This window comes from Vidua chalybeata, chromosome 6 (assembly GCF_026979565.1).
Source record: "Vidua chalybeata isolate OUT-0048 chromosome 6, bVidCha1 merged haplotype, whole genome shotgun sequence".
NCBI classification, from domain to species: domain Eukaryota; kingdom Metazoa; phylum Chordata; class Aves; order Passeriformes; family Viduidae; genus Vidua; species Vidua chalybeata.
In genome coordinates, this window is record NC_071535.1 from 21,107,968 (window position 1) to 21,131,379 (window position 23,412).

The 23,412-nt window shown below is 38.3% G+C and overlaps 1 protein-coding gene and 1 long non-coding RNA gene across 2 annotated transcripts in view; one reads left to right on the forward strand and one right to left on the reverse strand.

Moving 5' to 3' along the window:
- Nucleotides 1-23,412, reverse strand: part of NRXN3 (neurexin 3) — a 751,638-nt gene that overhangs the window by 519,015 nt on the left and 209,211 nt on the right. The window contains exons 9-12 of the mRNA XM_053944975.1: nt 17,534-17,915; nt 15,979-16,169; nt 15,297-15,470; nt 77-196 (exon numbers count right to left, since the gene is read on the reverse strand). Coding sequence (XP_053800950.1) covers nt 77-196; nt 15,297-15,470; nt 15,979-16,169; nt 17,534-17,915 — 867 coding nt within the window. The remainder of the gene's footprint in view (nt 1-76; nt 197-15,296; nt 15,471-15,978; nt 16,170-17,533; nt 17,916-23,412) is intronic.
- LOC128789243 (uncharacterized) lies at nt 3,245-4,048 on the forward strand. Its single transcript, XR_008431360.1, has 3 exons — nt 3,245-3,410; nt 3,530-3,580; nt 3,682-4,048. It is a non-coding gene; the product is annotated as an uncharacterized LOC128789243 (long non-coding RNA).

A 23,412-nucleotide genomic window follows, 5' to 3' on the forward strand; every position in this document is an offset into this window, starting at 1 on the left:
ACAATGAATCATCTGTTTTCTGTGCTCTCTTATATCAGAACTCACAGGTCACCAATGCACTGAAAAGTCTACTTACGATCATTACACTGGCTCCCAGAATATGAAGTCATGGAGCAATCACAGGTGAAGCCTTCCCATTGCTGATTACAGATGCCCTGATTCGCACAGGAATCTTCCTGGCAGGTAGTGCTCGGTCCTGGAGAAAGGATGACAAGCAAAGAGTGAAATAAAGCTGAGAGAATCATTTGGGTAAGGCCCACAATATCTTCAATTAATCACTATCATTACCATCAAGATCCTCATGCAGAAGAGAGAAAGCACTAACTAAACTAAACACTGTTCCATTCCTGGACATGCAAGAAACTCAGGTAAAAAGAGCACGAAGACAGTGTACACCTCACAACAAAACAGCAAACTGTAACACAGAGCAAGGAAGAGGGAACAGCAACATATTCCCTCTTAGGCAGGTCAAATTCATATGTTCCCAACTTGCTCAAAGAATTTTACAGTAAAATAGGGAGTGATGCCAGGCCAACAAACATGGCCAGGTTGTTGTGCTTCCCTAGAAGTTTGATCCCCTAATAGAAATGAAAGCTAATTATTAGGCCCATGAACAATGCCTCATCATACTCAAAGAACACTGATAATGTAGATTCAAACTGAAGTTTTGAAGCCTCAGCTGGCTACAATTTGGCTTTATAGGTTAATAAAAGTCGGCCAAAGAAAAAACAAACACTCTGACCTATCACATAGGTTCCTCTGGAAACATGCTGATAAAGTCCTCAGAAGGGCATAACATTTATCCACAACACTTCTCTTTTTGGACTGCTTGCCATGCTTTTGGTGGAAGCAGACACCACTAACAGAATAGCCTTTCATTGTTCTGTGATTTGCAGCTAACAGTTGATATCCTACTCAGGTTAGCCTTGCAAAGACAAAATCCAAGCAACAGGCAAAAAAAGTAATCTTCAGATCAGAGAGACTCTGAATTACAGCTACTGTGTCATCCACAAGGAGGTAGCTGGATTCTGAATCATCTGAGAGCAAGCATGAAGATGCAAGTCATAGATTACAAGAATATGAGTTTACAAGTTAATTCCTGGGCAGGTATTTTGTATTCAGCATTCTAGACAAAGGTATGTCACACCTGTTGTACAGGATTTTAAATAAAATGTACATGTACATTGGACATACCTACTATGCTATATCCTGTATGTGTTGGAAAAGAAGAATTGAAAGAAATAACACAGATAATAAAGGATGAACTGGCTAGGCTGCCTGAGATCAGTTCATTAACCACTTCTGGTCTAGGAGAATGCCACAAGGACAAAGAAACAATTGTTCAACCCATCCCAGCATCTTTCTTTACAGTCTTTGCTAGCAACAGCAACTCCACAAGACTTAATCCTTTCCTTTTTTCTTCATCACATCAACACTACCATCTGTATTTTATAGATTAGATAGGACAGACCAAAGCAGAGACAGCATTTTTAAATATTTTAACGTAAAGTGAAACCCTTCAACCTCCATCAGACACCATCCATAGTGATTTCACTAAATCCCATCATTATTCAGCACCTTTGATACTGAGATTGCACACCTGGGCACTTCTGTATTTCCAAGCCCTTGTAGAACCCACACCTAACTGGAAGTCCCATATCAGGCCATGATCCTCCGAACAATTCAAAGACCAAGCCAGGAATGAACCCTTAAAGCTTTGGTGCAGAGTTTCTGCTCTCCCCACCAGATCATCTTTCCTCACTGAAAGAACAGAATGGATGAATTTCAGTAGTTTTTCAGCTATCTGCATTTCTTTACATCTCTCCTGCAATGAGAATGAACATGTGACTCGGTAAGCAGAGTTTGACTGAACATTAACAAAAACCTGAGCTTCTTCCAGAATTTATTACACTGTTTTAAAAAACCAACCAACCAAACCCCAAAACCTCTAGGTAGAAGCATAAGTGTGGTAAATAGAAGACGACAACAAAACCTCTGAAGGAAAGTTCACCTATTGAAAAGAAATGACAGCAGCAGCCACAGCAAGAAAACCCCTTGTTGCCATGCTGAAGGAAAGTTGAGCAGCATTTTTCAACACTTTTCTCCTCCCTTCCGCCTCTTCTTCCCACCCACCTGACTCTCATTTGCAGCCATATGAATCCCAGTGGTCTCAGTGGCACAGTGTGAAATTAACAGATCACTTCTAGATTAGAACAGAGCTGACAGACTTTCCAGCGTGGGCTGGCAGGCACATGTATGTACAGGCCTCCCTCCTGCCTTTACTTGTAAAAATCACGGATATAAATATACATGCATGTGCATCAGGTTGTGGTCTGATACTTGCTTCAGACTTACTCTGGCTGAGCAAAAGAAGGGATAACATTTAACAATCTGAAATAGAATATTAGTTGTCATTTTGCCTAAAATGCCTAAATTATATGAGGATGAGGAATGAGGAACAGATATCTCTCCTGCACATTACTATCCCACTATCTAACCTCTAACCTCAATCATGAATACCAATACTCCTAGAGGTATAAACAAGCAAGATATCTATACCTATATTTTAAAAATTAAACCAGAAAACAACTCTGACTCTATGCAAACTTTCTACAGCCTCAACTATAAAGACCATCACAAAGAATCAGAGCAGAATACCATTTTCAACAATGATTCTCCACTTTTCCTATGTTTTTCTGAGAATGCTTTAATCACTAACTGGACTTGACAATGGGCATATCCTTTATCTAGATGCCGCAAGAGAAAGGACTCTATTCAAGGAATAAGACTGCATGAGGCCCAGTACTTGTGGCTTGAAGTCTTCATATGATAGAGCCCAGAGAGCCAAAGTACTTGTATTCATGGCCTGTATTATGGTATCTGAATTGTATTTAACAGAAATCAACTGTGAAGATGGGAACAGCACTTTCAGCAGCCAGAGGGGACAAAAAAAGGGAAAAGAAAAAAACCACAACAATGAGGAATTTTGAAAGCCTGACAATACCACAAGGAAGCTTGAAGCCTGATCTGCCATCTGTAGAGTCAGTGGTGACAGGACAGCAATGCTGGGTACTTGGCCTCACTTCTTAGTACTATGGGCCATTTGAATCATAAAAGGATCGTTGTCTCACAGAGTTCATCTACTCCTGCTGCTAACAGTCATTGCCTGATGTCATAATCCTCTGTAGCAACAGAATTTTCTTCAGAGCAACTAATAGGGATGTCACAGGGAATTAGGATTTTGGATTAGGGAGCAAAGTGACAGAAGCACAGGAAGGATTATAAAACATGAAGATTGTGCTACCACGCACATGCCCTTTAGTGCTAACGAACAAGGAAAGAAGATGACAAACAACTTATATATAAAGCAGTAGAATTGTTTCTAAATTACCAGTGCCATCAGGACTCAGGTCTATTTTTAATCTCATTCCTCTGGCAACACTGAGAGCAGACAAAGTATTTAAAAGCAAAGTTTCAGAACTAGTCTTCACATAATAATCTGAGATACCTCTGATTTGTCTGTTTGTAGCTGAGCTTGGTGCATTGCCTTCTTCGTGCCACACTCACAGTGGAAAGAGGAGTAAGTGGGCAGTAGATATCAAGTAGAAGTGGAGAAGTCCCCAGTGCAGAAGAGCAACCCCACTAGCAGAAGCATGACTTGCTGTGTCTCTTCCTGTCCAGGCTAAGCCTACCAATAGAGGCATCTCCTTTGGAACATGAAATAGAAAACCAGGATTCTTCAACAATATCCTTTTTATCTTTATGTCTGCATCTCTAATTTTTACTGGAATAGTTCAGTATCCAAGGACTTGCAGGATCTGAGATTTGTTGGGTCTCCCTCCCTAGGAAGTACTACACTTTTCTTCAGCTACTTATCCAGATGTATTGTTTGTTTATTAAATTTTCTACTAAGTATTTGAAGAAAATCAAATAGAAGAGTATAATAGCCTGAAGAGTATAATAGCCTGATCTTGTATCTGTAGTCTGCTTAGACAAAATGCTTTTTCTACCCTTTTTCCTACAATATCAGTTGTATGGTATGTTTCTCTTTGCCCTGAAATTAAAAAAAATAAAACAACTCTACTGCTTCATGTTGCTAAAACTTCCATGTTTCACTGGCAAGAAAAGTCACTCCTTCTGTGTCTTTTGAAAGCTCTTTGCAGGAAAAGGAACTTGCGAAATAAAAGACAGTATTGTGTTCATTGTTCTTTCAAGTTACACATGGAATCAGTTTATACAGCAGTTGCAGAATTATAACACAACTGCTTCATGCTTTGATCACAATTAGCAATAAATATTAAGATAAGCAACCCATTATTGGTCTTGCACATAACACCTTCCTCCACACATCAAAAATTCACTCTTTTTGAAGGGAATCAACCGTTTGTGTTAATGTTACGGTCTCAATAAGATGAAGATCAGCAATAGGGGAAGTTCAATAACAATACGGTTCCATTTTCATTCTTCATCTCCCTAAATGCTCTCATCTCTTCCCCTTCTAGCTTCAGAAATGTTACAAAGCAATAGGAAAGTAATATACACAAGACATCTTTACAGCCTTTGCAGAATAAGGTGCTTTTTTAGTCCTATAGTTCCTAAATTACAAATGTCATGCAGCACTGAAATATCTCTACCACTACTGTAAAGTCAGACATTACAATCAATTTACGCTTTTGATAAATCTACACTCTACTTCTGTCAGCATTCCTCTTTCATAACCAGAGAGTGTCAGCCTTTTTTAATTCAATCTGCAGTAGCAGCTCAGCTCAGAAAGGCATCAGGTCTTGGAAACCATATGCACTAGGCAGAAAATAAACCAGTTCCAGGACTCACTCTTCCTTGCAGGTTAAGTAGGAAACAAAGTTATGCCCAATAGTTTTCCAATGCTAGAATAATTTGGAAAACAAGATTTTTCCTGTTTAAAAAGTGAGCAAAATTAAGGCTGAATCTCATGGAACCATCACTTTCTGGGATGGACCGTACCACACATACTGTTACTGCCAAATATGTATTGGTGGTATGGCAGCATTTACTTTGCACAAATGCAAGAAACTAAATTATAGTCAGGGTTCAGTGCATGATTCAGAAAGTTAGGTCCTGTATTTTGAGTCACAGATAGCAGAAAGCAGGAATATCACAGACTAATATAGCAAACCAGAACCAAAAACCAAACAGATTTTCAACTATTGCAAGGCCAGCTCTTCAAGCTCTCAGTTTCATACTTTGTTAAGAACTCATCATCCCTTTCATCACCTAAATAAGGTTAGACATCTGTCAGGTTCCATATTTAAAGTTACTCATTGTCAGAAATAACTCAAAAGCCAGCATTCTTCTGTCCTCTGAAAAACGTAGCCATTTTTTTCATTGCCTCAACAGAGCCTGAATACTTCATCCACCTGATATATGTCATGGTGCTGAGTCCTTTTGTTCCAAATAAGTGGCTGGTCTGAAAACTTCAGGAACTGGGACTAGTTAAAATAATAAATATGCACAAATGTGCTTTCTCCCACAGAAAGCACATCTATCTCAAGGTTACACAAGAAGGGAATCTAGAAGCAATGGCAATTCATAGAAATGGATCTGCCAAGTGCTGGGATTTCCTTCCCCTCAAAGAAAGCTGGCCTATACCTGTCACCCTCTCCCTTGCCACTCTTCCACTTTCCAGTTCTGGGTAACGTAAAAGGTCATGAGCAATGTGTTTATACACATGCTGGCGAGGAAAGAACAAAAAAAAAGGCCAAAAGAATAAAAATCCCAACCAGAGAACAAGAAATCAACTGCATAAAAGGGAGTATGCCTGCACACAAAATGCAACAAGGGACAGGGAGACACAAATGAAGCAGAGGAAGTAAACAGCATTTGGGCATTCAGACACAGAAGCTAAAAGCATAAAGGAAAATTGAAAGGGCTGTACATGAACAAGAGAAAAACAGAGTACATTGGAAAAACATCCTTCCTCACTGCAAATCACAGCAATATAAAAGAATCACAGAATAATCTGATTTGGAAGGGACCCACAAGGATCATCATGTCCAGCCCTTAAGATGAGGCATCATGGCCTATCCTGAAATAGCCAAACCTATTTAGCAAAGGTTGGTTTCCTGGAAAGCCAATAATCCACTTTATGCATTCAAGCCACACTTCCCCTTAGGCTTCAATGTAATCAGATGTCTCTATCTGAAGGGCAAATATTCCTACAGGGTTAAGACCTCTGTAAAAAAAATTGAGCATGAGAAGGAATAATCTTCACAGGTGTAATATGCCTTTGGTTCTGAGGACTCTGGAAAAATCAAAACAATAGATCTCTTTGTTCCAGAACTTCCTGTGCATGATGCATCCACTTCAATAAACATCAAAAATCAAGTCCAAGGAATTCCTGAGCATGCATTCTGAATTCTGATGGACACATAACTGACTACAGAGAACAACAGTGGCTGTGGCAAGAGAGACACAATACTTTCTGATGTCTAATGTAAATTCCCAAAATCATTGCCACAATTTGAGTGGATGGCACAAAACATCTAAATCCTAAAGTTATTTATACTCCAGTGTACTTCCAGGACACTTTTTTCTTATCACTTTCTTTTCTCATTGGTCTCAGTCCACATATATTTCCTATTTTTTCAAATATCATCTTTTACTCCTTTCATTTACATAAACTTCAGAAATCCCCTAGGGGCAGCACCTCTCTATATCACTCACCTCTGTAAGACAGAGTACTTCAAATTTTACAGTTGGGAACAGGTCAGAGATGCCAACAAAATGTAGTTGCAGTCAGATGCTCCACATGCATAAAGCGAAATACTTCACATCAACTTCTCTCTACCTCAAGGCTGTCAAATATTTCAGATTCAATATCTCATATGGATCCAATTGCTAAAATTATCTCAGACTGTCAATATCATTAACTGTTGGGTGAGAGGGTATCTCTTAATATGCTCCTGTCAACAACTGCTACAATGATAAACTGTTTACCTATTAAAATATCCTTATTCGTCCAAATTTATTTTTATCTTTTTCTACTGAGCCATAGAACACCAAACTCTACCTAAAAAACACAGATGATATCCTGAAGGAAAGGTAATGCTACCTGCCTATACCTGAAATACAGAACAAGAATATTTTAATTTGAAAATGGTACATATTATACTAGATGAGGTCAGCAATATCACCAGGTCTTCACAGTAAACACAGTGAATAGAAAAGGAGTTTATGAATTATGTGATTAAAGCTACAAACCTTAATTCCAGAGATATGTAAAATGTCAGGAAGTCTCTATCTCAGAGGGTGAAACAGGAACATTCTATATTTTGTCTCACAACAGAACCTTAGACATTAAGTGGCTTAGACATAAAATTTCAAGATGACTAAGATGATCCCATAACAGATGCCATCTGTGGCTTCAGAACTGCTAAACAGAGACACATTATTCAATGCCTCTGACTTCCCCTTATACCTGAAACCATTATCTCCTTTTCCATTAAAAAGGAGGAACAATTTTTTTAACTTTCAGCATTACAGAATAAATTAATTTGTACTCTATATTGCAGTCTTTACAGATGAATTGGGAAGTACATTTTCATTATCATATTTAAAAGGATTCACCTTCAATGCCATGGAAAACATCTTTCTGTTTATACTAGTATCAAAGACCTATTAATGTCTAATAAGCATGTTTCCTTACTTATGTCCCAGGCAAACAGTTTCTACCTCCTCATCTCCCTGCTTAAGATCAGTACTAAAGAAACTAAGTCAACTTTCTGTTTTTTAAACCTCTGAGGGCCTTCTACATCTTGATGCACAGCCTGATCATTAGGCTTTCCAGGAAATCAACTGGTGCTTTTATGGCTATTCAGAGATTGATACAGTCAAATCACCCAGGTCAATAGAAGCAGCTCCATTGTTTGCCATGTTCTTCTTCAACCCAGAATCCCCCTCCAGAGATGCTGGGGTTTGCCATTCTGTTCCTGTCTTAGAGGTGTGCCTGCACCCAGTAAAAGGCACTAAATGTTACATAAAAGTATTTTTCATTGAAACAAGTAATGGAGAAAACAACAACCTTCACTACCTTGCAGGTCAGCTTTGGTCAACTCAACTTTGTTAGCAAAAAAAAAAAAAAAAAAAAGCAAAGACAATAAACAACAGGTTAGTATAAAAGCAGATAAACCAGGCTAACATATCACTTTGAATAAATAAAAGCAACTGGTATAACTATCACAGCCAACATGCATAACCAAAACACACATAAATGACAACATAAGCAACAAGAGCGCAGAGTGACTACATTGATGCAACCAATAGATAACAAAACCAAATAAAAAGAGAAGAAATGCATTTAATTCACGCACACACAAAATCTATAGATAATACCAAGAGTAGAAATAAACATCAAATTCTTTAACCAATCTCTCAGCATTTACCATAACTTTAGAGAGATTTTGTCTTGTTTGAGAAATACATAGAATCCATTTAAGTAAAAAAAAAATCTATTTGACTTTTAGTACCTCCATCAAGCATGCATTTAGTTTGTTTGGCTTTTTGTCCAAAGTGGATTTATTGCCAGAAAACCATAGAGGACTGATAATTCTATATGACAAAAATTTCTGTTTATCCAAAGAAGTGAACTCAACACTGGATATAAGTGACAGTAACACCTTGCCCCCACACAAGCTGTCACCTGCTCATAGATTTCAACACATTCTTAAAAAAAACTTACATCAACAGGCAAGCAGACAGCTCAGGCCTGAGACCCATATAGTCTTAATCAGTCATTAGAGCAATCAAAAGAACAAAGGGTACCAGTTCATTATTTCACATAGGTCAGAATGACCTTGTTATCTGTGGTCAAATCAAAGTCAACATGGAAAAAAAAAAAAATCATAGGCCTACTAAGTCTGACTGTCTAAAGATCCAAATACACTTTGAGAAGACTGAAGAGCATTAAAAGCAAAACAGTACCACTGATGCTTTTCCATGCAGGCACAGGGTCTCTTTTATTTTTTTTTTAATTTTGTTTGGGCTTTTTGTTTATTTTGTTTGGTTGGTTTGGTTTTTTTGATGGAGTCACTTTACAAGGAAGCCACATAGATTTCTGGTGTGTTATACTTTGATTCTAAGTTTTCTCTTTCAGAATGGAAAAAGTAGAGGACAAAGATGGGAGTACAGGCAGCAGCTCCTGAATCCACTGCCTCTGAAGGTTAAATATTTCTATTACACAGGACAATAGGAACAACAAAACACAAAATCTTTAACCTCATTGCTCAAAAGATAGTTATTTAAGAAGTGCATACTTACCCTCTTAACCTGTTCTTAAAACATTCTAACATCACAGCTGATACTGAAGAAAGATTAGTAGTTCTCCTTTCCCCATTGTCTTCTTTTACATTTACAACCCAATAAATTAGAACTGACACGTGCAGATGTCATTTCCTGTGCTTCCTAAGAATTTTAACATTTTAAATCTTTGCTGTTTCACAGCCTATGAATGACTCAAGATAGCAATTATCCTCCCTTTTGAGACAGTCAGAATTTTCTCTCCACTTTTGAAACCATTTTACTACATAAAGCTATAAAATCCCATTTTCCTTAAACAAAATTCAAAAGAAAAGAGGAATGAGTAGAAAGAAAAGGATGCACTTCACCATGCATCATTTTCAACACTTATTCTAACAAAGTAATTTCTCTATAACAAACAAGTACTTTTCCTACTTCCCTGCACCTCATTTTCTTTGTAGATGAGAGAAAAGCTCATATTTATTCCATAAATCCAGCAGCACTATGAGAATAGATTACAAAAAGCAAGGAAAAGGAAAGATGTCAAACCATCATGGAGCAAATTAATGTTCCATTCTTCAATGGACAACCTTTGATTCTAGAGAGAAAGTGAAGTATGACCAGATTTGAATTTTCTCTACTGAGCAGATGAAGGGTGAAATCCTTTTTGACATTATCCTGCTGTGAGATTTTAAGCATGAGATTAGATTTGCTGTTTTCCACATACTGCTTAGTATGCAAAATGTGCTTCTGATTATCCAGCCTGTATGTGTCATTCATGCTTTCCATGCACCAGTGAATTCCAAAGGTTAACTATACTATTTCATGGAAAGTAGCAAAAGATTATGATTTCACTGTGGGATTTGGAAAGAAGATTAAATTAGGACCAAAAAAAAAAGTCCTAAAACATCTGGAATAGTGTCAGCCAATTTAATAATAATCTGTCTCCTTTGTGAGAAGCTGTTAGTGGAACAGGTGAGGTAGAAGCAACATTTCTAAAGCACATAGAAAACTACTTTACTGAAGAAATAAAATGTTCTTTAGCCACTGCTGTTAGGTTTTTTTGGCCAGGCACAGGATGGGGTAAAAATATTTAGAACATGCAGCTGAATTTCAGATAGCTCTAGTGCTCATGGTAAGCAATACCGGGATGTCCAATTAAAAGAAAGGAAAACATATGAGAAGATGTGCCAAATTAATAAAGAGATGAAAAATGCCTCAAAGGCAGAAAGTACTCATCAATATTGAGGGCATCCTCTTTAAACTCCACATAAGATTGCATATCTGATTAACTTTTTCACAGACCACCACTGAATCAGTCTAGATTTTTGTGGATGGAATAAATTGATCCATTTATCTAGTAGCAGGACCAGGAATGAGGAATTCAGCAAGAAGAACCCATTTTAAAAGTCAAGAAATGAGAAAAGGCTGAGCTGAAGTTTAAATTGTTTACTTCAAAGAAGGGAAATGAGGTCACCTGGTACAACTTTTTCTTTCTACCAACTCTTCATATATACCATAGTGCAGACATCTCTCTCAAACTGTGTATGTTTGATGTAGAATAGTCTATATTGCTAAAACTCAGCAGTGAAAAGTTTCCAACCACCCTTCATAGCTGTTGAGATACAGACTGGAGACAACTATGTCCTGATAGAAGACTTTTCTTCAGTTTCTAATGCTTTGCTCGTGTTCAAGAGCCTCCACCCACAATTTCAAAGTGGTTTGCAAGACATAGATGAAGTTCATACTTTTATCACAAATACAAGAGCACCTGGAAGATGAATTTTATGGGTGGGGAAAGCAAAGCCAAAAAGTAAGTGGCAGACTTGCCTTCAAGCTTCCACTAGAAGAAGCCATCCCATTTGAAGTCCTTTCTGAGAATTCACTTTGTCTCTTCACTGTGTTTAATACCCTGATGCAACACTGACACAAGGACCATTTAAGTCTTAACCACTTCCCTACTTTTGGTGGCTGTTCTCAGGCCCTTTCACCAATGCCTTTTTTGAGATGGTGGTAAGGGGAAGGGCCCCCTTGTTACATCAGAGATAATGATAAAAGCTGCAGTGAGCACAAGAAATCAAGAAACTGTGAAAAATGAAGAAGTATATTGGTATCATGTCGTTGTCCCCAAGAGTTTTTCTCCTCAGAGCTGTGTGTAGCACACCTGAACATAGGCAGCAAGGTGGTGTCTGGCTTTGTAACATCCCTTCAAGGGAAACACAAGCTGCCACTACAGATCTGACCAGACTGTCAAGATCTGTGAAGAGCTGCCTATTGTTCCTGAAAAAATGAGGAATGTAGCAATTGCAAAAGACCAATGAAAATAAACCAAATTACCATATGAAAAAAAAAAAAAAAAAGGTGTGTGATAAGAAGCTTTAACTTCATAAACTCATTTGACATTTCACACTCTTGGGTTCTCTTCTTCCAGATAATCCCCCTCAAAATCCTTTACCAAAAGCAATGATACTACAGGATACACTGAAACACAAAACATGTCAGTGTGGTAGCTATCAACTTGTCAAACACACGGGTGATTGAATGGTAGACTTCAAAAGCTGAAACCATGAGCTTCTACAGCACACATGGAAGCTGCATGATGCAAAAGGGAGCTGATATGTCACCTCACAAAAACGATGAAGAGGTTATTTAGTTGTGCTAGCCTAAACAAATCCCAACACATATAATTTAAAGAAATTATAGCAATAGAACCAGCAGGACATCGGAGGTTAAGTAATTCTTGCTTTACGTCTTGAACTGACTTTTTTTAGCACTACTATACACTGTTAAACACCAGCCAATTTGAATCTCAAGGATGCCTGCATTTCAAGAGTGACTTGTATATATGACTAAGAATGTTTTGGAAGGTTCCAAAGAAAAATATAAATATCCCATATATCCTAATTGTCCTATAAATACAAATTATTGAAAGTGCTTCCTGTCAAGTAGAAGCCTTACTCATCACTGGAACACAGATAATTCTGTGGGAAGTGTGTGCTTTGGTGCACAGGGAGGCTGAATCATGCTTAAGCACACGAGAGGAACAATGTGCTCAAGAAGTTCAATGGCTTGCTCAAATAAAAGGAGCTAAGACAAGACAATAAGGAATATTACTTTCCTATTGAAACTTGTGAATCTTAATTGGTGGTATGACACAGGGTACTGAAATACATGAACAGAGATAAAAAACACAAACAGGATGCAACAATGTCACCCCTTTGCAGCAGTACTGGTGCATCTTAGCCAGGACAGTGCTCTCTGCTGACCTACATCTCATATTCTACTGTTCTTAAGGCCTTTTTTTTTTTCCTAAATATTCTTTGATTTTTGTCCTGAGATGAAACTGACAGTTTCTAAGAAAACAGCTGCCACATTGTAATCTCTGCCTCTGAAAGTAAGACCTCAACAAAAGACAAGCATTAGCAGAAATCTCTCTCACATGACCTTTGAAAGACAAGATTCATATGTGGCAATGGAATAACGTTTCTTTAAGCAAGCATATTCCTGTCATGTAGGCAGAACCTCTGCCCTTCATGATGAAATTCAGAGATGTCCAGCAAATCAACACACAGCATGACTATTCAGACAAAAAGCCTGCAATTGTTTATTAAAAGCATATTTAAACATCATGAGACAGCAAGGACTATTTGGGACTTCTGCCCTTAAAAACATTAAGACTGCATGCAAAGTTACTTCAGATGGAAACAAACTAGGGAGACATAAATAAGGACTGAACAACCTTAGAGTTTTTCTTTCCTTAGAGAATGGGAGATAGGTGTGACTTTCACTGGCAACTGTAAGAATAGGCACCAGCAGGCAGCAAGACAGATTAACATATTCCATCTTAATGAATATGATGAAGCTTTGAGGATTGTTATGATTCAAAAAATAAGAAAAAACAAAAACAACAAATACAACAGCTCTACAGTAACCAAATTCTCAGGTTTTTTTACTAATCCTAAATATGCTGGCAAAAAGAACACTTTCCTCTTCAGCAGTTTCCTTAGTACTGAACAGGGACCATTTGGGAAGGTAGCAAGGGCACAGCTTTCCAAGATCAAGCTCTTCCAAAGGCAGAATGATGACCATTATTGGCTTTATCACCCATTTTTTTAGGTCTTTTTCCAATTCCACGTCCTGTTTGAGAGACTTTAGAAGAGAAGGGGAACTTGCATTCTGGAAACTGAAGCAATCTCCACATTCAGGCAGCAGCTGTGCTGGTACCACACTGGCACACAGACAAAGTGCCACGTTATGTGTTTTGGGAGCAGCACTGATGTTACACAGCCTCAGCAATACAACACTACATCGAAGAACTACACACTGGGTATAGGAGAAGGAAACACCACAGCTGTAATGGGACACTCTTCTGGGAAAGCCTTATGGCTCTAATCCTGAGCCACACACAGAACAACAGGATAGTCTGATTGGGTGGTTCTCTGGAGGAGGAGGGCTAGTAGAGAGCACATGCCAGCTAAAGAGCCAATAGGTTGCGATAATTTTAAACAAAAGTTATTAAAAAAATCCTTAATATTGAAGAGCTTTCAGTACATCAAATACAAATAGAATAGACTTTTTCATAAACATCAAATGCTTTTTTTTCTTGAACATTATAAACAACTATACAGAAAAGGGGTACTTCTTTTGTTGGCTCTGCTACAAGACTCAAGTTCTCCTACGCGGTGCTCATTTCCACAAGGAACAAAGTGGTTAATAGACACTATTAAGAAAAAAGAGAGAAAGACAGAATAAAAACAGCCTACACCTGCCCACCAATGCTGTGAGGTGGGAGTTCACATGGAGTGAGCTCCTGTGAGACGGCACAAAATTCTCACAAACAAGAGTATTATTGAGGGAGCATGGAAGGAGGGTTGGGACACAAGAGCTCTCAGCCAACCAGAACACTGAGACACAAGCAAGGGATTAGATCTGACTGGATGATCAATTTGGTACTCAGAGTTATCTCTCAGATGATACATTCAATCCTAAGACGGAGCAGTCTTGACAAGCCGCAGGGCTTCATCATGATGTAATTTGTAATCTTGACACAGTAAGGAAAGACGATCAAGGAGTCTTTTCATGTTGTGAAATTTTTGAAGGATCAGTTTGGGACATACATCTTGTTTTAGCAAACGTACATACAAACTTCACAGAAAAAGCTATCTTCTTGTAGTGACTGGTAGCCAACACAGCAGACTGGTACTGAACGATTCTAGACATAATGGTGTTTGTCATTTAACCCAGACAGCAAAACCTTGGAGTTCTGGATGGTAAGTATCCCAAGTGCTTTGGGAATTGAAGCCATATGCATCATACTGAGTCAGTGATGCTGATGTCAATATTCTTTTAACTAATAGGAGCTTACAGGAACAGCAAATTATTTAAAGAGGCTTCAAGAAATCACTACTGTTTTCATGCTGCAAAAAGTAACTCATCCCACTTAGTTCTAAACTGGCTGGAAAAGAGAAACAACTGAAGAGAAATGTTTCCCAGGCAGAAGAGGCAATGCCTCCAGTGCTTTCACTGGAGACCCACTTCATCAAAAATGAACTCCTCTTTCAGTCCAATCTTTACCATTCAGCTCCTTCTACCTTCCATTACTCCTGTCTCTATTTGTTCTTCCAAATACTTACTTCTGTGGGTTCCAAGGAAGGGTGGGCTGAAGCACAAATGAACTGAATGCTCAGAACATCTTCCAAAGCATTTTAAGGCTACTGCAATGCTAATAAACCACTCTGAGAAAACTACTAGTAAGTAGTAGTCTGTCCCCTAGTACCATCCTTTCCCACTACTAAAGCTACCAATCCACATGGGAGAGAGCATGTAAGAAAAGAGCTGCTAAGCCACTCACAGGAACTGTCAATCCATAAGCTGCATTTGATAGACAAAAGTGTAGTGAAGGATATTGCCATGGAAGCAAACTAATGGAATGGACAGTAAGGTAAACAAGTAGATGCACAGAGTGCAACAATGAAGTGGGAAGTGAATGCTGGAGAGGGGAACCTCTCTGAAATCAATTATACCTTCACATCCACGCTCAATCTGCCCACTGCGGTGCAGAGCATCGTTGATAAGGTCAGGCAAACGCCCATTTAGGTCTACAGATGCCAGACAGCCCTGAAATCCATCACGCGAGGCCACAAGCTTCGGGAGGTTGCTATACATGCCTTGAGCTAGGCCAGCAATGTAGAGATCACCTAGAGCAGAGAGGGATAAACATACAAGGAGGAGGAGGTTACACACCTTCTAGAGTCTCTTTTCTTGCCACCAAACATGAATAAAGCAAAGTGAACACACATTCAGAAAAAGTTAAAAACAGAGCAACATACTGTGCAAGAAATCATTTCTGCTTCCTTTACTACAAAAAACTAAAAAAACCCAAAAACTAAACAACCAAAATAAAAACAGAGCAAAACAAAGAACCCATCACAAAATCCCCTAAATAATCCCAGTTCTCATTGCTACCTAGTTAGTTTCCTAAGTAGGAAAATCTGAAAACTTACGATTTCTGAAAAAGCAAAATATGACACACTATTTGACTACAAGAAGTTGTCAAACAAAAAAAGAGATAAATGAATTTGAAAGGCAAAATGTGCAAAGTCCAGATTTACTGTTCTGTAATGGATGGTTACTCCAAGCTTTCTCCTGTTCACTAGTTCAGCCCTGCAAGAGCAAAATGGAATATGTTAATCTTGTAGAGTTTACCTTTAAGATCCAGATTTTTGGCACCGTTGATAACCTGAGTGACCACCTTAGTGTCCACTTTTAAGCTGTGTGTGTTACTGTTATCTCTGGTAATGACAACATTGTGCCATTGGTTGTCATTCAGAGGACGATCACTGTTGCCTTTGATAACATTAGGTCCATTTCCAAGGTCAAACACATAGTGTATATATCTGTAAATATAGCAAGAACTGGTTAATATTCTGGAAGAACTCCAGCATTACTGAACCTTATTCTAGCCAGAGCTGGTAAATTAACTTTAAAAAGTCACGAAGAGAAATATCTCTGGATTAGAAAGTTCTAATAAGCCAAAATATTAGCCACTGCTTTGAAAGAATATAGTTGTTTCCTTTCCACCAAAGTGTAAAGATTAGTATTTTGAGATGACAACATTTCAAGTAATCAGATTCTAACCATAAAACATTCCTCTTTTTCACAAAGTTCTCTCAGAGCCACAAAAACAGTGTCTGTGCATATAATTTTTTTTTAATTGATAATATTGATAAATGTACTGGGGAGCAACACTAGATATGCATATTTGGGGCATATATTCCCCAGGTTAATTCTGAGTTTTGAATAACTCCCATAAGAAGTTAATTAGGAAACTCACTTGAAATATTGTACTAAAATTCTCATGAGATCCTAGACTTATTCAAACAGCTGAAAAACAATTAGCAAAGCTTTAGCAAAAATAGAGACCCTAACAAAGACTGAAGTCATGGGAGTGTTACCTTGAATTATTTATATAGTTCAAACACAGAAATCCACCTGAGGATGGAAGAGAAGTATTCTACTCAGAAAAAAAAAAAAAAAAAAAGACAACAAAATTCTACTCTCAACAGAGCACCAGGAGATCACGACTGTTGCTTTTTTTATTACTCAATGTCCCACTTACAGAAGTGTGTGCAAAGCCAAAAATGAAAACAGATTGAACTGAAATAAAAAGGACTAGTAAACTGTGGAAAACATGTCTACCATGACAAAATCATCAGAGATCAAATTTTTTTCAGCTAACAAAGGATTTTTTTATAAGCTATAGGTCTTCTGAAAAGAATACAACAGTTCAAAAGCTAGATGAGTTCACTTTTCATCAAGCGTCACCAGCAGAAGTACAAATTCAGCAGCCCATATGCTTTTTCTTTTTCCTTCACTGGAGATGGCAGAAAAACAAGTATTACAATGGGAAAAAAAGGGGGAGGGAGTGGGGAAGAAGAGACATACAAAGCCCTCAGCACATCTCCTCCTCTGTGCTAATCTGCAAGGTTGGCAGGACAAAACATTAGTCTATGTCCCAATGACTTAAAATACTAATGTTGCACACTGTAAAAATGTCCCTCCCACAACCACAGGAGGAAGTCAGTCATAAAATCAGGAGTCTTAAGCTTCAGTGTTTTTGTTTAAACACATTGTCTTAGAGCTCAGCAAACAGAGAAAACATGAGTGTCAGGTGAACTTCTCTTCATGTAAGCATTTTAAGCTCACCTATAAGTAATTTATCTATAAATAACCTGGTAGAAAACAACAGAAAGCCACTTACCCCTTGACTAGTTCAACTGCGATAAAGTCATTGCCATCACCACTGTTAAAGAGGATGAAACCATCAGCTGAGGTTGTCTTGAACTGAAAGAAGAGGTGCATGGATGTGTAAGCCTGCAGGGTGGCCAAGCTCAAGTAGCTGCTCTTAGTCTTGAATGTCACAGGGTCAGCTATAATGTTGCGGAGACCAAAGCGTGCCTTCAGCTCACAGTAGTCAATGTCACCGTTCTTGCACAGGTCAATGTAGAGCATCCCGTTGAACATGAGGCTCTGGAGATGGCCGATGAAGCTGGAGGGGATGACAGAGATGTACCGTTTCTCTGTCATGATCCCTGTCTCAATGTTGTGGAACTCCAGGCGGGTATGATCACCAACCATTGTGCCTGAAGGACAGAAACAAGGAGGAATATTGGGGATCAGCAACAGGTTATATGGAGCCCTTCACACTCCAGTTTCCAGACTAATAGCAGAACTAAATCCTATCCGATCACTGTTCAGTAGCTTGCATAAGAAAGGATGCATAGAATCTTGGTGGAGAGGCTTGATGGAGATGTGTGAGTCTAGCAGTTGCCAAAACCTGGCAGAAAAGACAGACCCCTAAAGGGCCATGGGCAGCAAGCTCTGTACTTTTCTCTGTGCTTCACAGACTTTGTCTGTGAAGAAGACCAGGCATCTCCCTTAAAGCCAACGGTGGGTGATCTATTTGATGCAGCAGACCATCTGCCAAACAACTCGAACACTTCTGAAACAACTTTTCCAAGTGCATCTCCTGAAAACACTTGATAAACATAGATTAATATAAATAGAGCAGTGAAAGAAGTGAGAACAGTCATAAAATCACTGATATTTATTCCTTTGTTCTCTCCTGATGCCTGATGTTATTCCTCTCCTTTAAGAGCATGGCAGGAGGGAAACACACAAAAATGCAACAGGTAAAAAGCCCTCCATATTTTTAAATCATCAACCTACCACTTGGGCTATTTACCACATCATGACAAGATTTTAACCTCTCAAAATATCCAAGCTATTCGGTATACCAAATACTACTGTCAGACTCCTCCTACAGCATATTTAAATGTTTCACTAAGTGATCTAGGCACCAGTGCAGACAGAGAACCCATACAGACAGATGAAATACAGCAGTATGCTATAAAGACAAGTTGGACAACATCAGAATTCAGAATGAAAATCCTTTCAGCCAATCTTATTTTAGCCCTCCATAGTTTTCCATTAAGGTAGTTTTCACTATTTGGTCACGTATGCAATTTTTTTTCTACATAGGCCTTGGTCCATTTAGTAAACATTCACTTTACAACCACTATTCAAATTCTGCTATACATAGGCCATTATTTTTCCCTCTCCTTAAATTTTCTGCAGTTCTCATTGGGTTTATGAAGCATGGTGTTGGCTGTGGGGTGGCTGCAGGGCAGCCTTAGTGAGGAGAGGCCAGGGCTACCCCATTCCTGATATGGCCTCTTCCAAATGGCTCCAACCCAACCAGCACAGGGCACAGCTGAGCCCCTTGGACAAAATGGTGGTACCTGGGAGAAAACGTGCAAGAAAGGACATAATGCTAACCACAAGAAACAAAGGAAAAAAAAAACCCAACTCAAACCCCTATGAACACCAGAGGGAAGAGGGGGCATTCCATGTTCCAGAGTGGAAGTTCTCCATCATCCACAAAGATCATACTGGTGCAGACAACTACACTGCAACTCATGGAGCACATTTGTGCTAGAGCAGGTGGATATTTCCTGAAGGAACTGCAGCCCCTGGAGAGCCTACACTGGAGCAGGTTTTCCTGAAAGCCTATGGAGACCACACATGCTGGAGCACTTCAAGAAGGACTGCATTCCATGGCTAGGACCCCCACTGCAGCAGGACAGAAGTGTGAGGAGGAGGGAGCTGTTACAGGCTGAGCACAGGCACCATTCTCCAACCCCCTTCTCTGCCTAGTGGGGGCAGGTGAGAGAGGCAGGGAGGAGCAAATCCAATAAAAGAGGGTGGCAGACACTGTTCTACTTTCGTGTCTTTGTTTCTCACCATTCAACTCTATTTTTAATTGGCAGTAAATTAAATTCATTTTCTCCAAGTCAAGTGTGTTTTGTCCATGATTATAATCACTGCACAGTCCTCTCTTTTAGTAGGTTTTCCAAAGAAAACAGCCACACTACCTGTTGGTCCCTCTCATAAGATTTTAACATGCTGGTCAAATTTACCAGGTTTAAAATCCAGAGGGTATAAAGATATTTAAATTCACACTATTTCTGTGAAATTTGACAACTGGATAAAGACCGGAATAAATATTTCCGGTGTGCTATAGACAGAGAAAATTTAGCAACAGTATCTGACGAGACTGCATCTGCTGGTCAGCAAGCATATCTACACAGCTCTCAACCAGTCACTGCAAGACATATTTGTCAGTCATTGAAATTATACCTAGGAATCATACAAATTAGCACAGCTGAACCCAGAACAAACTCCTCCAATTCCTCTAGGCTGTATCAACTGGGATGTATAAGCTTTCTCATATTCTGTGCTGTCTCCTGAAGTCTCCAATAATTTCTCACCATAAGAGTTTCCAGGCATTAAAAGACAAAAAAAAAAAAACAAAACAACCAACCAAAAATCAGTAGTCCTTGCAAGGCTTTTCCTATGAGTTGTGATTTTTTTTTTTTTCTGTTGGAGATAGAACAAAACCTGAACACACTTATAAAGACATGTGGATGATACATCCTAACTTGTATAGAGAGCCAGATTATATGAACTGATGGCCATTTTCTTGCTTAGAGACTCTGGAAACTCTGAAATATTTCTAACCCACCTCTCATGGTCATGTACAAACTGCAGTTTTTCAGTTTATACTTTGTCCAAATGTGAACAAGTTTTATTCAAAGACAGCAAACAAGCACAGTTGTTAATAGAAAATTTTCTTTCAGCTATCTACTTCAAATAGGAAGAAAAAATATTATAAAAATCAATTCACCTTTTTCACTTATTCCAAATTTTACCAGTGGATCTAAATATCAATGCAATTATACAAAGACCATGGAAAACTTCAGTCCAAGCAGACACAGCTGATCAAATTTAGAAGCAGCTGAAGGCAGTCACAAATTTCTGACTATTTAAAAATTCAAGTGTCAGCACCAATGCAAGTGTTTTTAAATCCTGAAACAGTTATTTACCAGAAATAATATTATTTTAGTTAGAAAAATTGAAGTTTCCAGAAATTGAAATAGGACACAGGGAAATTTATTTAGACAGCTTTCTCACTTCCACTACTGTGATCCTTAGAGGCTCAGAGTTTCAGTTTCAGTATGATAAAATTTATGATTTTTTCCAAATCAGAAGTGTATTTTCTTAAAATTAGAAAAGTCACTTAAAAAAAAAATCCTGGTTCTTTGAAAAAATTAGAACAATAAAATTAAGAGATATCTTAAAGGTAAGAAAACTCCTCCTTTTTTCTTCTACACTTAAAAAAATACAAGGCAATTGTGGCCTAAGTAGGAGAAAAAACCCAAGACTGGGGAATCTAGAGTATGCTGGGATAGGGAGCCCAAATATAGGGGGCATTAAAAATGGAGTGAGGGAGTTTGAAGGAGGTGAGCCCAGAATCTTAGAAAAGGTGAAAAATGAGAAAACTGGAGCTAGCCTAATAATAATTAAAAAAAAAAAAAAAAAAAAAAAAAATTAGTGCTAGAGGCAGTACTGTAGAAAGTCAGGAGTAGTTCAGTGAAAAGCTGCAAAGGACATGGCAATACAAGATCAGAATCAGGACAGAGATGTAATTTCCTAGGAAATCATGGAGTGCAATCCAGTATTTTGTGATCTCATTAGCTATCAGCCCCACCTGCAGAGTTCACCTCTAGTTCCCCACTGTGTTCTATAGAGTACTGTACCTACTACAGCAATCAGAAGCTCTCTAGTTCAAGTGGTAGCAGACAGAAAAAAATCCAGCAGCCACTGTGGTATTTGGGTGCTAGGAAGATGTCATAGAGAGGAATATATCTGCTGTATTTGTGTCTCATTTACCACTGATGTTCTGACATCTGTTCTGAGATCAGGAGGAATGTGGGACAAAGGTTTTGTGATTAAACAGTAAAATGCTGTCCAGAGTTGGATTCTGTCTTTGCCTTAGATGTTCTACAGGAAACCAAGTCAGACACTCCATTACAAATTTTTCATAGGTGGTCATTAATTGTCTACATCTAATTCCCCAAGTGGCAGGGTTGAACTAATTTAAAGGATGTAATTTACAGACATGCTGAATATTTCTGATGCAAATTACTAAAAGAACATGGCAAACTGGTACTGTAATCTGGTGCCTTGTTCCCAAACCTGTAAAATAGGAAAAAGATGCCCATAACATTTCATATAACATAGACACGGGGATAGATCCAGTTAAAGCTGCTTAGTTCTGTATAAACATAATGATGAGTAGCCTACAACACACACACACAATATTAAAAAAAAACAACAAAAATTTTTTAAAAAGTCTAAATTTAGAGCAAAATTCAGCTGGTGTGCATTGTTCTAAACAAGCAATAAGAAGACAGAAATCAAATAGGCTGTTTATTTTTACTGGGGGCCCAATTTAGACTTCTGATCTATGTCTAAGACAGCAAGAATCCTGTGGAAAAATCTATGTGACCACACCACTGAAGACTGTTATCATCTGCCCAAGGAAGTGGGATGCAGATTGCCCAAAAAATCTTAACTCTGGCTTTTCTGACTTCTGACTTTGCCATGATGGCATTCTCTTATCAGATATTTTTAGCTGTAATGCATCTTTAATTATGTAAGTCATATACATGTACATATGCGTATCCTATTTTAGTACAGGATTGTATCATTATTATTTATAAACTCAGCTTCGTGAAAAAGACTTCAAAAACAGATGGCTTTGGGGGATCGATTCGGTAATGCAGAGAGTGCCACCTCGTGGTGCTTCCTAAAAAAAGCATATCCAGAAGAACTCTTCTCAAATTTAGAAGTAATCAGAATTAAGTGGTTCTTTTAAGTTCCCTCTTAAATAAAATTCGTTTTTCCTATTAGCTAATTTTGACCAAGCCACCACCAAGGTGACTTGTTTCTTGTTCTCTCTTGCAAAATCACAGCCTATATAGGACAGCACAGATTTACTTCAGAGAGAAAATGTATTTCTAACCATTTTCCTGTAAGCTGACTTCTTTGGGTATATTTTACATTTCTGACTCCTGGCTTTCCAAATAATCTAAATTACCACAATATTTAAAATAATTCACATTCATACAGAAGGAAAAAACCTTTTTTTTTTTTTTTTCAGATATAGGATATAGTGTTCTGGCACTATGTGTAGCAGCCATTACTCCTAGTTGCATTCTGAGTAGAAGCTGCTCAGAAAAGAGGATTTCAGCTATTTTGGAAACCAGCATGGGTGTCAAGTAACAATTATACCTGCATCAGTTTTGCATCCAGGGTTCCCGGGTTGGGTTTTTTTTTTTATTATTATCAGCCTCCAGATTGCTGATGTTTTTCTCAAAAACCCAATTCCTAAAGTTATATACAAATATGAGAATTTTAGACCTTCAAAAGAAAATAAAGATACGTTTCTGGCTCTTGTAGTCATGGGGAATTGGACCTAGAAAGTATCATCTCTAAAATTCTGCAATCAAAAAAGGATCAATCTGGAGTACTTTGATCATTTCAATGCAAATCTTAACCTAGGACACCCCAACTTTCCTGACTGATCTTTTCTTTCCTCCTTTCAACTACATTTCTCTGCAAAAAAGAAGCAGAAGCTCAAAAAGCTGTCTGGAAATGCAGAAAATTATTTTTAAAAATCCAGGAAAAAATAAAAAAGGACTGACACAGCTGAGAACAAACTGCTCTGCTTGCTTT